Raw genomic sequence first — 15,907 nt, 5'->3', positions numbered from 1 at the left:
GGGAAGGCCAGACATAGATCTCTTTGCCTCCCACAAGAATCATCAATTGGCAAAAATTCTGCTCAAGGACATTTCATCCAAAGGCCTGGAGAGTGGACGCCTTTCTTCAGTTGGGCAGCAAGGACAGTTTACGCCTTCCCACCTTTGCCTCTACTGCCCAAGGTGCTCTTGAAAGCAAGAGCTGACAGACCAAAGTTGATACTGATTGCTCCAGACTGGCCAAGACAACACTGGTATCCAAAGCTATTGTAGCTGTTGGCGACTTCTAGTAGTAGTTTGCTTGATGATCTAAGAGGCCTTTTGGCTGAGTGATGTTGTACTATGTTTTTGAGGGCAGGACACTTATTGGGGAGGTAATAGATAAAATGACAGAGGCAGAGCTGATTGTAGGTTAGGAGGTTGGGCAGTTCAAGCCAGTAGAGCTGTCTCAAAGCAGTACAGTGATGAGTTCTATATGAGCAATTTGCAGCAAAGCGGGCAATTCTGTTATAGCAGGCTTCCATTTTGCTTAGTTCAGTTTTGTTGAGATTAATCAGAATGGGAGATGCATAGAGTAGGGTGGATAGAAGTTGGGAGCGAGCAATGGCTGATCTTGTGTTGTTGGTAAGAAATGGTTTGATATGATAGAGTGACCCCAGTTTGGCATGTACTTTTTTAATAGTTAAGTTGAGATGACTATCAAATTTTAGGTGGGAGTCTATGGTTATTCCCAATAGCTTAGCCTGTGCCACTGGAGCAATTGGAGTAGCATTTGTGGAGTAGATAGTGAATTGACTGTTAGTGTTTTTGTTAGAACTGGTTATAATCATAAGCTGAGTTTTCTTTGGATTGAGGATAAGTTGGGCTTTGGTAAGGTAGTTTTCAACGTCAGAGAATGCTAGTTGAGTTGTCTGCAGGAGGGTGGGAATGTTTTGTGCAGCACAGATTAAGGTAGTGTCATCTGAATACTGAATTATAGATGCATGCTGTGTGGAGGTATGGAGGTAATTTGTGAAGGCTGTGAATAGTAGTGGTCCTAAGATAGAACCCTGTGGGACTCCTATGTTTATGGGCAGCTGAGGAGAGAGAGAATTTTCCCATTTCACAGCTTGGTACCTGTCATTTAAGTAGCTTTGGAACCAGGTAAGAGTGGAATTTGATAGATGCTATTGGTTTAGTTTGTTTAGCAGAATTTGGTGTGAGACTGTGTCAAATGCTTTGGACATATCCAAAAAAAGAGTTGACACTTGTAGGCCTTCATTTTTGAGACGGTTTACTGTGTCTGTGAAGCAGAGGAGTGCTGTAGTGGTACTATGGGCAGGTCTGAAACCATGCTGAGTAGGTGACAGGATGTTGCTGTCTAGGAGATAGTTTAGCATCTGGGTATGGATGCATCTTTCTAGGATTTTGGCCAGGGGGAGAGTAAAGCAATGGGTCTGTAGTTATTAAGTACAGTGGAGGTCCCGCCTTTATGTATGGGTGTAACATTTTCCAGAGTTTGGGCACATAGTTTTCAACAATTGATCTATTTATGAGAGTGGAGACTGGGATAGCAATAGCATCTGCTGTGAGTTTCAAGAAATAGCTGGGGAGTAGGTCGGCTGCTGTTGATGAGGTTTTTAGTTTGGAGAGCATGCTTTTGATTGAAGTGGTGGAAACTGTTTTGAGGGTAAAGCTTGTATCAGTGTTATTTGTGTTGGGGGGATAGTGAGGAAGGAACTGTCCTGTGATACCAAGGATAGAATTGAGTTCACAAAGTGGGAGTTGAATTGTGTTTCGATGGGAACTTTAGTGTCAGGAGTGGTTGGTTTGGGGGTAGCCTTTTGGGTAGATTTTAGTAGCTGGTTTACATTTTTCCAAATTTTTTGTGGGTTGTGTTGGTATTTAGTTTGTAATGTTGTGTAGTAGGATTTTTTGTCCAGCCTAATGCATTTTTATGCATGGTTGCATAATTCTTGATGCTTAGTTAGGCTTTGTGTTTCTTTGTTTTTATTTATAGTAAAGTCAGGCAGTGTCTCTGGACTTGAGGATTTGTTTGGTTTCTTTACTGAGCCAGGGGTTTGTAGAGGTTCTAACCTTGATTTTGCGCAATGGAGCAACAGTGTCTAGGTGTTGTAGAAATGTTTTGTTGAAATATGCTACAGCCTGGTCAAGTGGGAGGGTTTTTAGGGGGGTCCAGTCACAGTTACAGAGTAAATTGTTGAGGACCTCAGGAGAGATTTTTTTTTGTGTTTCTAGTGGATATATAGTTAGTGGTTTTGCATATGCTTGTTCTACTACGTATAAAGTATATTATGTTGTGGTCACTTAAGGTGTCTGGGAGACTGCCTTTGTGAGGGTACAATGTGGGTTGTTAGTTAGGACCCAGTCAAGGATGGATTCCCTTTTAGATTTTTTATCACATCTAGTTGGAATTTGGACTAGCTGCTGGTAGCCATGGAGATTTATTAGATTACTTGGTAGTTCTGATATACAGGTGAACCAATCTAGGTTGAAGTCCCCCAGAATAAGGGTTTCTTGTGAGTATGTGGAAGAACACCAGGATAAGAAGTCTTCAAGGCTAGCAGGTGTATTACCAGGTGGAAATTAGATCACAATTGTGGTGATGACCTTTTTAGGGTGAAGTTGAAGTTGTGAGGTAAGTATGTCCCAATTATTGGGGGAGGGGTAGGAGTTTGGTAATTGATGGGCAGTTAAGTTGGACTTGTACAGTAAGGCAGTTCCACCCCCTTTACAAAGTGGTCTGTCTTGTCTAATGTTATTGTAGCCGGTAGAGAACTTCTGAGTTAGCTATGTTTTTATTTAGCCAGGTTTCTGTTAAAGCAACTATGTCTGGGGAGTAGTGTGCTATTGTGGCCTGGAGTTCAGGTATTTTATTTTTGATACTTCTGATATTAATATTTAGCATTAAAAGATGGTTGGTTTTGCTGCTGTTGTTGATTTGCCCAGGGATGAAGAAAGTGGGGGTGTTATGTTCTGACATTTGTGTTGGAGCAGTTTGTGTTGGACAGGATGGATTTGGGCCTGGGTTGGGGTGGATATCCCCACTTATGGTGAGCCTGGAGTTAAAATGGTTATACAAATGTTGGAGTTTGGTGAGGAGTGTGAGAAAGTATTGTGTTTTTTTGGAGTAGGAATGAGAGCATATGTGTTTAGTTCTGAATTGGTCCGTTATGTAGTTCTTGAATAACTGTGGGCAGATATTATTATAATGCGTGGTGTCTGTATACGAGAGTGCATAATGTAGTGTTGTGCTACTAAGTTTAGGGATATTGCTAGAGTGATAACTTGTGGTGTTGTAAAGAATTATGAGAAGACAGACTAGACTTAGTTGTGTGATAGTCATGGTTATAAAGTTTAAGTTGTTTCTAGGTGGGGGGTCTGAATAGGAATTATAGGGTTGCACTATATGTGGATGGGGAAGTAGTGTGGGTGATGTAAAAAATGCCTAGTGGGAATGAGAGTGATTGGGAGTATTTTGTGTGGAGCAAGTGGGTGTGGTGTAATGTGATATGACTTGAGGAGCTGTGATTGGTGGAGGTGATGTGAGGGTGAGCTGTGGGTGTGGCTGTGATTACTATAAATGTAGAGGTAATGGGGTCGGGAAGGAATAGGGGGCAGGGCAGGGGAGCGGAGAGAGCCCAAGCGTTAGCGGGGGCGAACGGAGAGGGCAGAGCCAACCAAGACAAGAGAAAAAAGTAAGTATTACTTTACAAATCTGAACACTTTTAAAACAAATTCCTGAGGTTTAATGGCTTAACGGCAAGCAGAATGTAATTGCTGAAGAGCACTTGTGTCCTGGTGGGAGACTAGAAATTTAAAGATGGCTCCATGCTCAGCAGGATTCTAATTAGACTTTGTATTGGGGGAGGGAGATAGCACAAGGAGTGTAAACCAGGTGGAATGCAAAGAAACCAGAGAGGCAATCAGTGGAAATCAGTGAAGGCCTCAGAGAGGGTAAGTAATAATTCAAACTACCTGTAAAGTGAAGGAGAGAAGAGACAGCAACGTTTATTAAGGTTGAGAGTGTGTCTTCACATTGACTTGCTGATTAGTAACCAGTTTGTGCACAGATTAGAGTAGGGAGATACATTAGCAATGAAGGGGAATGTATAGAGATGCAAATAAACAGGCTAGGTACTGCAACTCAAGTGTATACAAAGTGTCTGACCCCAGTGGTTGCCTATTGCAGAGCCCTAGACATCCATATTTGTCCTTGTTTAGATGACTTACTGATTTGTGCAGATTCTGTATCTAGGTGCTTGGAGTCCTTAGACAAGGTCACATCCCTCCTTTCCCACTCAGGCTTCAAATTAAACCTTCAAAAATCATTCCTCACTCCCTGTCAATGATTTGTTTTCTTGGGATATTTGACAAACACATTAAAAAGATGGCCTTCCTTCCAGAAGACAAAATTCTGACTTATCAGGGCATTTTCTTGAATTTGTCTCAGATGTGGCCTCAGTAATTGAGTTCCTCGAAATTCTAGGTACCATGGCATTGATGATCCTCATGATACCACTAGCTACACTGCACAATAAGAAAAACTCCATGGTATTTGAAGAATTGTTGGAGCCAGCACCTTCATCTCTTGGATTTTCATGTGCTGGTACTGGGATTTGTGAAACGAGAACTGCAGTGGAGGAGGGATCAACTGTCTCGGAATCCTGGATTCCCTTTCTGTCTTTAGACCTCAGTCCAGACAGACCTTTTAGATTTTGCTTGAAGAACAGTATCCATGATAGTTCAAGTGCAAGACTTGTGGGATCCCCAGGACATGCCAAAGCAGATAAACGTAAAAGAGATGTTGGCAGAGATTCATGCCTTAAATGTTATGGACTCCACATCCTCTTCTAGTGGTCACAGACACTACTACTATGGTGTGGTACCTCAACAAACAAGCATGTACATGGTGATACCCTCTTTACTGGCTGGCAGTGATGGCCTGAGACCTAGCTCTACAGTATTCTCTGACTGTTCAGACCTCATGCATTCTGACAGAGCAAAACACAGTCGCAGACAGACTAAGCAGATCCTGGACAGACCCTCACAATTGGAAGCTCCATGTAAATGTCTTCCATGACTTGATCCAGATGTGGGGAACACCTCAAGTAGATCTGTTTGCCTTCTTTCAAAACAGACAACTAAAAAAATCGTATATAAGACATCCTTGCAGCTATGCTTGGAAGACTAACACTGTATAATTCCCATTGTTGGGTATGTTCCTGTGTGCATATCCACCCTTTCCAGTGATTCACAAAGTATTTCTAAAGATTCAGAAAGAATTATCAAAGATCATTGTGGCAACCTCCTTTTTAGCCCAGACTAAGTTTTCTTCCTTTTAATGGAATTGGCCAAGGGCAATTACCACAAGCTTCCTCACAGACTGGATCTGCGTACACAACTTCAGGGGCAAGTGGTACACACCATCTTAGGCAATTGCACCTGACAGCCTTGGTGATTCTGTTTTGATACCTTTTAGGCAGTTGTTCCATGAGGATGTGCAGCCGATATTTAAGGAGACAAAAAAACTTGCAATTAGAAAATCTCAATGTTTACAAATGGAAGAGTTTTCTAGGTGGTGCCTAGCCAATAACACAAGTCCCAAAAGGGTTTTGACCCCTCTGGTTTTGAAATATTTGTGTGAGCTATTTAGAGATGGTTTGTCATATGCTTCTATCAAAGTTCATCTTGCAGCCATCTAAGCTTGTCTGCCTATGGATCCTCCTGTTCTGTTCCTTTTTGTGGTCAGTTTATGAAAATAGTGTTGCACATGAGGCTATCTCCCAGGGATCTCAGCCTTGTTCTTGAAAACTTGACTTTAGCTCCTTTTGAACTTGCCTGTCAGGCTGAGTAATGGTTCAGTACTTGGAACACTGTTTTACTTATTATTCTGGCATCTGCATGGTGTCTCTGAGCTGCAAGCTCTCATAGTGGGACAAACCTATCTGATTTTTCAAAAGGACAGGGTTGCTTTATGCATTAATCTGTCATTCATGCGTAAAGATGTTTCTGAATTTTTCTTGAATTGTGCCATCAGTGTTCTGTCCTGATCCGAAAAAAAAACAAGAGAGAAAGGAGTCTACATACCTTGGATGCACACAGGCAACTCAGGTACTACCATGATAGAACAAAGCCTTTTGGGAATGCTGAACATCTGCTTGTCTTCTGTATAGAAGCTAAGGAAGGTCAAACTGTCTCTAGCAAACTGTTGCATGATGGTTTTCTTCTGCTTTTATTTTCTGTTACTCCATCCGTGGTGAGTCCCTTCCAGGCATGGTTAAGGCTCATTTAAGGCTCACTTGACTAGAACCATATCCTCTTCGATGGCATATTGGAAATAGGTGGACTCTAGAAGCACTCCAGAGGCAGCAGCCTGGTTCCCTGTTCATACGTTCACAAAGCACTACAAACTGGATTCTTTTTCATGGTCCAGAACAGGCTTTACTAGGACCATTCTGCAGGGACTCCTGCATCCTTATCCTCATACCTCTCAGGTATGGTAAACTCTGGGAATCTACTCAAAGTGCCACTGAGGCAGTGGGAATGAACATAGTACAGTTACATAAATCCTACTTACTTGTAACACTAGATGCTCAAATTCCTCACTGCCTCAGTGGCAGTACTCACCCGCCGTCCCCTAGATTGTGCATAGTTGAGGTGAGTTTCAACCCTTGATTCAGTTATTGGATTTGTTTTTTTTTTATATGGCATTGTGATTGGCTGCAGATTTACTCTTGCTAGATGATTCTGACGTCAGGTACTTTCCTCTCCTTTGTGGAAGCAAAAAATCCTCAACACTCATTTCTTGTCACAGCTGAAGGCTTCCCTCTCAAGATATGCTCAGCCAATCAGCTGTCACAGGAGGAGAGCACTGAGTTACCTTGGCAGATAACCAAACATGCCACTGAGGCAGTGATGAATTCAAACATCTAGTAAGTATGATTTGCGTGGCTGTACTTTCTGCTCCATATCTGTGCAGTCCTTTGTTAGTATATTTAAGTAGATGGTGTGATGGAGCTTTGGTTGGATTGCAGGGAGGTTGTCCACTTCCAAAAACTGCATAGATATATTTTTCGTTTGAGATTTCTTTGAATTTGTAAGTGCTCTGTAAGAAATAATGTATACCAAAATAATCCAAATCAAAATTATGAGACACAAAAGATTTTATCCCAAAATGATGTAATACTTTGAAAAAAAAGAGGACAGATTTATTACCCAACTACTACAAAAACGTTTTAATAAATTACTTCTTGCAGTAAAGTTAACTTCCTCACTTAATGGTATCCAAAACCCACACTAAAATGTACATGGACAGAAAATATCAGCACAGGATAACTGCAGTCAAGCTTCTCAGAGAACAGTAGTTTGTAAGCTTGACAGTTTTATGATTCTGTGAATATAGAAGAAGCCCACACAGGACATCTGTATTCTAATTTAGGCATCACCAGTTCTGTGATAGTGGCATAAATATTTTTGTCTCTGAGGTCATGAATTTAGGTGTTTCCTGCATTTGTTAAGGATTTCTTACAGATTTATTTAGGTGACCTTCAAATTTCACAGTGGTAACCACTCCTGTGCCTAAATCCAGACAGCTATCTGTTTCTTCATTTGGCTCTTCATGAATGTTACGTTTCCTCATAGGTACTTGCCTGATATTGTACATAACTTCATTTCTCATAGGTAGTTGTCTGATGTATATATGTAACCTTGTTCCATATAGGTACTTGCCTGATGTGATGGCTGATGGTCTTGTCAATCAGATTAATAACCCAGAAGTAGAAGTGGATATTTCCCGTCCAGACCTAAAGACGCGACAACTGATTATGCAGCTTCGTATCATGACAAATAGGTTAAAGAGTGCAGCCAATGGCAATGATGTAGACTTCCAAGATGCATGTAAGTACTCACTTTTCTTTTTGCAATAGTGATGTTGAGGTTGTAGAAGGATCCATAAACGAAAAAGGCTGCCTATTGAAATGTTGGCAGTTGAAATGCCAAGTGCTGACAAGCCCAAAAAAAGACCGAAAACCCAGGGGAAAGGTGAAACATAATGTTTGTCTGGGGAAACATAACCAGATGTACAGATAAGACATGTAGAGATACATAACAGTAATTGCAAGGCTGCATTGTAATAAATTTGCATAGCGATCATCATTCTTAACAGTGAACAGCATATTGCTAGGTAGATGTTTTGAAATGTATAAAATGTATGCAACATTGATTGAATCCGTTCAGAGCTAGCACAGAGAAACACCAAATCCAGTAAGAAGGACATCAAACAACAGGTACATTTCCATTTAATAGCACATTCTGGTACCTTGGCAATTCGCCTTCCATATTAAGTGGAAATTTACATTCATCCTGTTGTTTGATTTCCTTCTTACTGGATCTGGTGTTTTTCTGACATTTGCTGTCGTGAATTTTGGATTCTGTGGGTTTTTTACTAGTACAGAGAAACCATGGAAAACGCTTGTTGTCTGTGATTGTACTGAGACATACTTTGTTTTGTGGGGTGTCATTAGCACTTTAAAGTGCATTAACTGTGTAGTACATTTTTGTAGTTCCACGCTGAATAATGTTATTGCATATTTCAAGGTGGCATTAAGACATAATACTGCTGAAAACTACTGTTAAACTCATGAAAAATTAGGGATAGACTGAGTCCTAAGATTTAGTATTGAGTCTTCTGCACTGTGTTAGCTGTTGAGACTTCTCCAGCTGCCCCAGCTGGGTTGCATTTTTTTTTCTGTTCCCTTCCATGCATATGTTGCTGCATGCCATGATGTCACATGGACTGAGGAAGAGACCATGCCTGCTTTCTATGTCTATTGTTTGTCCCACTTCATGTCTGCCACCTGTGCAGATTGGATCTCAATCCTGATTTTCATTGTGAGAAAGTTCTTATTTTTGGTACAGAATAAATATAAGCCTAAGTGTCCATATGGATACTACATCTTGAACCAAGACCCACAGCAGCATTGGCTGAATTGCGTAGGAAGCAGCACAGTGTCAAGCAGTGCCTTAATTGCCAACATTTTAATCTGGTCTTTTGAAGGCATGAGACAAAGAAGTTCCAGGCTTACGTTATATCTCAAAAGATGAAAGTGTTTAAAGGGGCACTGTCTCAGATTTTTTGCTAGAGGAGTTTGTTTACATTTAAGTACTGTGTACGTCACATGTTCACCTAGAGGCAAGGTTTTCAAAGAGACTTTTTAGCATACTGCAGGTCAGATTACAGAAACTCTCAGTGGGGGTTGTTAAAGGAAGTGCTTAGAACTTACAGTTGCAGTTTGTCCTTTTGTATTTTCCTTCCCCCACTCATGAGTAAATAGATTTGCTGAATGACTGTCGCCTCACAGTTAGACGTTGCCCGTTCGATTCTCAGTTAGAGCGTCTTCTGTGTAGCGACATGCATGAATGGGCATTCTTTTGTTGAAGGCTGTGCGTTAGGCCCGGCAAGCCAGTACGTAAAAATCTGCTGCCAATCATTAGCGGACCGGAGTTCCGCTGTGGCGACCCGTAACCAGGAAAAGCCGAAAGACACAAACAAGATATGCTATCTTGTCACACATAGACCTGGAGCCTCTTTAGCAATGAAGGGAGAGGTACTTCACTATGTACTTGTTTTTTGCAGAACTGTCTCTAATAATTATTCAAACGTAGGCAATAGTATTTTTCATGCTTGTTGCTATAAATCTTTTTCCTTCCACTGGCAATTATTTTTCATATGGTCTATTATTAGTGTTGCTTGTGTATGTGTGTGTGTGTAGGTGCGCTTTTATAATCATACAGATTTTCCCTTATTTTACAGCATAGCATTGCTTTGGAGAGTTGTGCCTTGCAAAGAAACATGCTGAGTAACAAATGTCCAAACATTCTAAAATAATAAAATATTTGCATCTTTTCTCTAAAAATGTCATGCAGCTTTGGAACTGAATATAATCACTGTTCTAAAAGTATTTCCTCATTAGCTGATGCTGTATTTTTTCATTCAGAAATCACACCATAACTGTTTGTCTAATAGTGATTCCATCCTACTGCATTTCTTTTCTCACTTTGTTCTATCATTCATTGTGGTAAACTGTTTTCAGCTTTCACATCTTTCCTGGATGTTTGAATGAAGTACAGTTAGTTTACAGTGATTAGCATTTGAAAGTTGAACCAAATGCAGTCTATACATTTCTCCATATACTTTTTGGTACCATTCTTAGTATATTACAGTAGGTAATTACAGGGGTACTTTTTTACTAAGGCAGTAAAAATTAAATGCTGCAACCAAACTGTCATGCCATATATAACCCTATATTTTGACAAGTTATAGTAGCTATTTTTCTATGCATGTATTTATATAACACACAATCTATGTTTATATTCATGTGGTTTGAAAACAACAGCCTGTACATGTGTTACTGACAGACATGAAATTCTAGGCATTCATGAATGTCTATACATTTCAGGTATGCTACATATCTAATAATGCTGGTCTTCTGGTGAAACTATGTATGTAGTGCACATAACTGTTTCAGAAGTGCACTTCAAGGATGTTCTTTGTGTTTCACTGTTGCAGTCATTACATTTGGGGGTAATCTGCTGGCAGGTTGCCCTCAGTCGGCCTGATTAACAAAGTTTTGGGTCCTGCGTCAGTTGCTGTCCCTTCTTCCATGACGTCAGGTCGTCAGGGGTATAAAACATGCAGCCGATGCCATTACATCAGTCTTTCTTGCTGCGCGGTACCCAAAGCAGAAGCAGTTCGCAAGTGCCAGTCGGCCGACTCCTGAAATTTTCATTTTCGAGTTTCAGAACCGAAGTCTTCAACTAAAAGCTAAGAACCCTGTTGGGGAAACTTTTTCTTGCTCCTTACCGATGTCAGTAAAAGTTAATAATTGCATTACTTGTGGGAAGCAAATACCTCATAAGGATTTTCATTTGTACTGTATTCCTTGCCTAGGCCCTGATCATAACATACCTTGCTGTCGGTTTTGTGCTAGATTTAATCAACGCACTATTAAACGTTGGTACATTTTTGATTCTAAATATTTTGGCTCACGATTTAATCAGAAATGATGTCGGTTAGCAATCCGACTACCGGAATACCTAAAAAATGCAAAGAAAAAGACAGAGACAGGCCGTCAAGGTCCAAAACTGACGACAACGCTTCTCCTAAGCCAGTCGCTAGTTCGCTGGTACTCAGTGAAGCACTTTCGCAGCCCCTGATGCCCGCTACTTTTGATTCGCAGGCCTCTACTGAGACCCATTTGGAGTCCGGTATGCTGCGAGATGCTTCAAGTATTGAACCCGTGGATGTCTCTACCTTAGATGGGTCCGGAGCCGCTGTGGAGGCACTGGCTTCTGAGGGCATTTTCAGCCTAAAGATTTGTATATTAAACTGATGCCATCTTCAAAACTAAGGCCAAAATCTACTTCTATGTCTAAAAATCTGATGCTTGGGCCACGTGTGCAGGCCCCTATGCCTAAAAAACAAATGATCAAAATGGCTGAAGATTTAATTACCTTGATCAGGGGTAGCCAACCCCCTCCTTCTAAGAGGCCTAGGCAAGACATTGACTATGAATCCTCTGATCAGGATTCTATTTCTTCTGATTCTTCTACTGAACAGGATTTATCTATACCTACTTATGAGGACTCTGATGCAGAAGATTCTTTTCCTTCTGCTTCTCCCCCTGAGGATTTCTCTTTTGGAGAAACGTTTCATACCTTATGGGAACATTTCCACTGGAAAGTCAGGATTTTTCTGAATCTAAAAAGAGACTTAGGGATTTTCTTCTTCTTCCTCAGCATAGGCCTGTGGCTATACCTCCTGTTCTAGACATTGTTGATGATGTTTTTTCAGAATCCAGTGTCACTCCGGATTCTCTGCCTCTGGCTCCTAGTAAGCCAGACAGATACTACAGGGTTCCTGTCTCCCACAAATTCCTTTTCAAAAATCCTACTGCTGATCCTGAAACCATTTCTCAGGGTCCCAAGGGCATTAAGACCTCTACTGCTAGAAATCCTACCCCTTCTCATAGAGATTCCAGGGCGCTGGATAGATGGGGTAAGAAGATTTACACATCTGCAACCTTGGCAATCAGGGCTTTAAACTGTCAATTTCATATGCTTAAATATCAACAGCATATCATGGGACTACTTAAACAGAAAATGATGTTAATCTCTGACTGTGTGGAAAATAAAGATTTGTAGGATTTATTACATTCAGCTGAACAAGTTGGAAAACACACTTTGCAATGTGGCTTTGATTCCTTGGAGGCCTCTTGCAGGGCTGCTGTAACTGGATCTGTGCTAAGAAGGCATGCTTGGCTCAAAGAGCAAACTCTGCCTGACCATGTTAAAGCAAAATTGTTGGATGCTCCTTTACAACAGGACAGTCTCTTTGGTAATAAGGCTGGAGAAGTGTTAAAAAAGATGGAAGATAAAGCTAAATCTATTCAAACTGTGAAAGATTTCTTACAAGTGCAACCTCCAAGATTTAGTAGGCACTGGCCTACTAAGAACTGGTCCTTTCCAGTCCCCTCGAGAGCCGCTCAAGTCAAATCAAGACATTCCAAAGGCTCCAAGTTTCAGTCACAAGGAACTTTTAGAGCAAAGCAAAGGGGTGCCTCCACCTCCAAATCTGGAAACAATAAGGCACCTCCTTATGGTAAACAGTCTCAATGACTTCCCTCTACAATCACCAAGCACTTACCTTTTAACCGCCCCTTTGGGGGAAAAACTAGCACTTCATGCATGAAACTGGCAACTTATTACCCAGGACAAATGGGTTTTAAATATAGTATCCCATGGATACAGATTTCATTTCCAGATGTTGCCAATCCCAAACGGATGGCCATATCTGCCACCAAATCAGTGGGCAGAGGCCCAGAAACAAGTTCTGTCCCTCATGAACATGGGGGCTATTCAACCAGTACCAGAAGAGGAAAAGGGACAAGGTTTCTATTCAAGACTTTTCCTGGTACCCAGTAAAGACAAATCATGGCTTCCAATTCTGGACTTATCCACTCTAAACACATTCTGGACATTCCAAAATTCAAGATACTGACTCTTCTACAGTTACTACCTTGGCTAGACTTAAAAGAGGCTTACCTGCATATCCCAATCAGGGAATCTTGCAGAAGATACCTCACCGTCAAAGCAGGCTACTTGCATTACCAGTTCTCTGCACTGCCCTTTGGCTACTGCGCCCAGGGTCTTCACAAAGTGCCTGGCACTAGTAATTGCATTTTGCAGGCAAAGAAATATTCAAATATATCCATACCTGGATGATTGTCTAATTCAGGCAGAAAACTAGGACATTCTTCTAAAGCATCTGGCATTTGTAAAAAGGGTCCGAACTTGTCTAGGGTACACCATAAACGAAAAGAAATCACAGCTGGTACCCTCTCAAAAAATTATATTCCTGGGTGCAAGCTTGAATACAACTGCCCAGATGACTTACCGTACGCCAGAAAAGCAAATTCAATTGGTGACTTACTTCAAACAGATGGCCACAAAAACCCTGCTATCTGTAAGACAAATTCTGCAAGCCTTGGGGTTCATGGCCTCCTGCATTCTTCTAATTCCATATGCAAGACTGCATATGAGGAAACTTCAGTGGTACTTAAAAAGTTTATGGAGTCAACATTGTCACAGCCTGAAAACAATGATTCCTATTATACGTTGCCTGCAACTAGAGTTCCTATGATGGGCAGAGGCCTGCCACCAAAACAAGGGACTGCAATTCACTCCACCCCCTGTCACTCAAACCCTTACTATAGACACATCAGACTATGCTTGGGGGTTTCATCTGGCAGGAAAGTGCATTCAGGGCAAATGGAGCCCAAATCAAATGCACCTACATATCAATCAGAAAGAGATGCTAGCTGTACAGAATGCACTGACAGCCTTCAAGGACTACCTTTATCCAGGACAACTAATGATAAAGACAGACAACATCACAGTTATGTGGTACATAAACAAGGAGGAGGGTACACATTCCTACCCCCTTTGCAGACTAGCCATGGCATTGTGGAACACAGCCTTGACCTATCAAATACAACTACAAGCTCAATTCCTGCCAGGAAAGCTAAATACTCTGGCAGATGAACTAAGCAGAAATCTTATGGACCCACAGAATGGAAACTGGAACCACAAGTTTTCAACATGTTGACACGCAAATGGGGGAGCCCAGACATAGATCTTTTTGTCTCACCCCAAAACTATCAGTTGGACAAATTCTGCACAAGAATTCATCCCAAAAAAAAACTTGGAAAGTGGATGCTCTATCATTCAGCTGGAAAAACCTATCAGTCTATGCTTTTCCCCCTCTGCCTCTGCTCTCCAAAGTTCTACTAAAAGTCAGACAGATCAAACCAAAAATGATTCTGGTTGTTCCAGACTGATCTCGCCAACACTGGTACCCCTTCCTGCACAATGTGTCACACCTTCCTACATGGCACTTGCCTCAGACACCTTACCTATGTCTCAGCAGAACTACCAAATTCTGCACACTCAGCTCCAAACTTTGAATCTTGCAGCATGGCTAATTAACTAATTTCACCCTTGACATCCCTCAGCAAACCTGTGATGGATGTCATTTTGGAGGCTAGAAGGCCTAGTACTAGAAAATCTTATGCTGACAAATGGAAAAGATTCTGTGCGGGAACCAGTCACAAGGAATAAGCACAGCAATGCCCAATATTCCTCAGATTCTGCAATACTTACCTAAGATGCTTCACAAGGGCTTATCTTTTTCTTCCATAAAAATCCATGCCTCTGCCATTTCAACTCATTACAACACAGAACCTCCCCTCTTCTCTCATCCTCTGCTAAAGCAGTATCTCAGAGGGGACAACATTTTAAGACCTCCCAGGAGAGCACCAACCCCTGCATGGGACCTCAATTTTGTTTTGGAAAATCTCACTCTCCCTCCTTTTGAGCCAGCTGCTACTGCAGACGTAAAATTTCTCTCCTGGAAAACAGCTTACCTTTTAGCAGTCACTTCAGCTAGATGGATTTCAGAATTACAGGCTCTTATGGCAGTGGAGCCTTTCATTATTTTTCATCCGGACAGGGTGGCTCTCAGGACCAATCCATCTTTCATGCCTAAGGTGGTATCCAGTTTGGCTCTCAATCAGACCATTCATCTGCCAACTTTCTTTACAAATCCACAGAGCAAAGGTGAGAGGATTATGCATTCATTGGATGTACACAGACAACTTAGATTCTACTTAAACAGGACAAAATCTCTAAGAAAATCTGAACAACTGCTGGTGGCATTGCTGCAGGGGCGGAGGGAAAGGCTATTTCAAAGCAGACTATTTCCAAATGGATAAGCCATTGTATTCGTTTCTGCTATATGTACCATGGTAAACCTATCCCCAAGGGGATCAGATCTCATTCCACCAGGGCTGCATCTACCTATGCAGCCTTTCTCAGAGGGGTTCCTACCAGAGATATTCTAGAAGCTGCTACCTGGAGCTCAGTTCATACGTTCACCAAACATTACCATTTACCTCTCTTCTCTAAATCCAGAGCTGGCTTTGCCACTGCTGTCCTGCAGTGCCTTATAGCTGCTCCTAATGCTGTATAAATCCATCCTCCCAACCATAGCTTTGGGAATCTACCCAAATGTAATGACTGCAACAGTGAAACACAAAGAACATATTACAGTTGTGTACACTTACCATAAATATAGATGTCCGAGTGTATTCACTGTTGCAGCCCTGGTTACCCACCCTCTCGCCCCCTTTTTTTCTCTTACTATACCTTTTCTTTCTTTTACTATGCTTAAAAGCCTTTTTGGTGTATTTGCTTTTGTTTGGAGGTATATTTTTTGTGTTTTAAATTTTTTATATATATATATATATATATATATATATATATATATATATATATATATATATATATATTGCTCCCTATTTGGGGGGCA

At 41.2% G+C, this 15,907-nt stretch overlaps 1 protein-coding gene across 1 annotated transcript in view; it reads left to right on the top strand.

The window, feature by feature from the left end:
• Window positions 1-15,907, top strand: part of GPC2 (glypican 2) — a 740,846-nt gene that overhangs the window by 629,819 nt on the left and 95,120 nt on the right. Inside the window, exon 9 of the mRNA XM_044077271.1 lies at window positions 7,703-7,878. Coding sequence (XP_043933206.1) covers window positions 7,703-7,878 — 176 coding nt within the window. The remainder of the gene's footprint in view (window positions 1-7,702; window positions 7,879-15,907) is intronic.

Source organism: Protopterus annectens, chromosome 7.part0 (assembly GCF_019279795.1).
Source record: "Protopterus annectens isolate FY-2018-M chromosome 7.part0, PAN1.0, whole genome shotgun sequence".
NCBI lineage: Eukaryota > Metazoa > Chordata > Ceratodontiformes > Protopteridae > Protopterus > Protopterus annectens.
The sequence above is the reverse complement of the archived record's forward strand: the minus strand, read 5'-3'. Positions and strand labels throughout refer to the sequence as shown.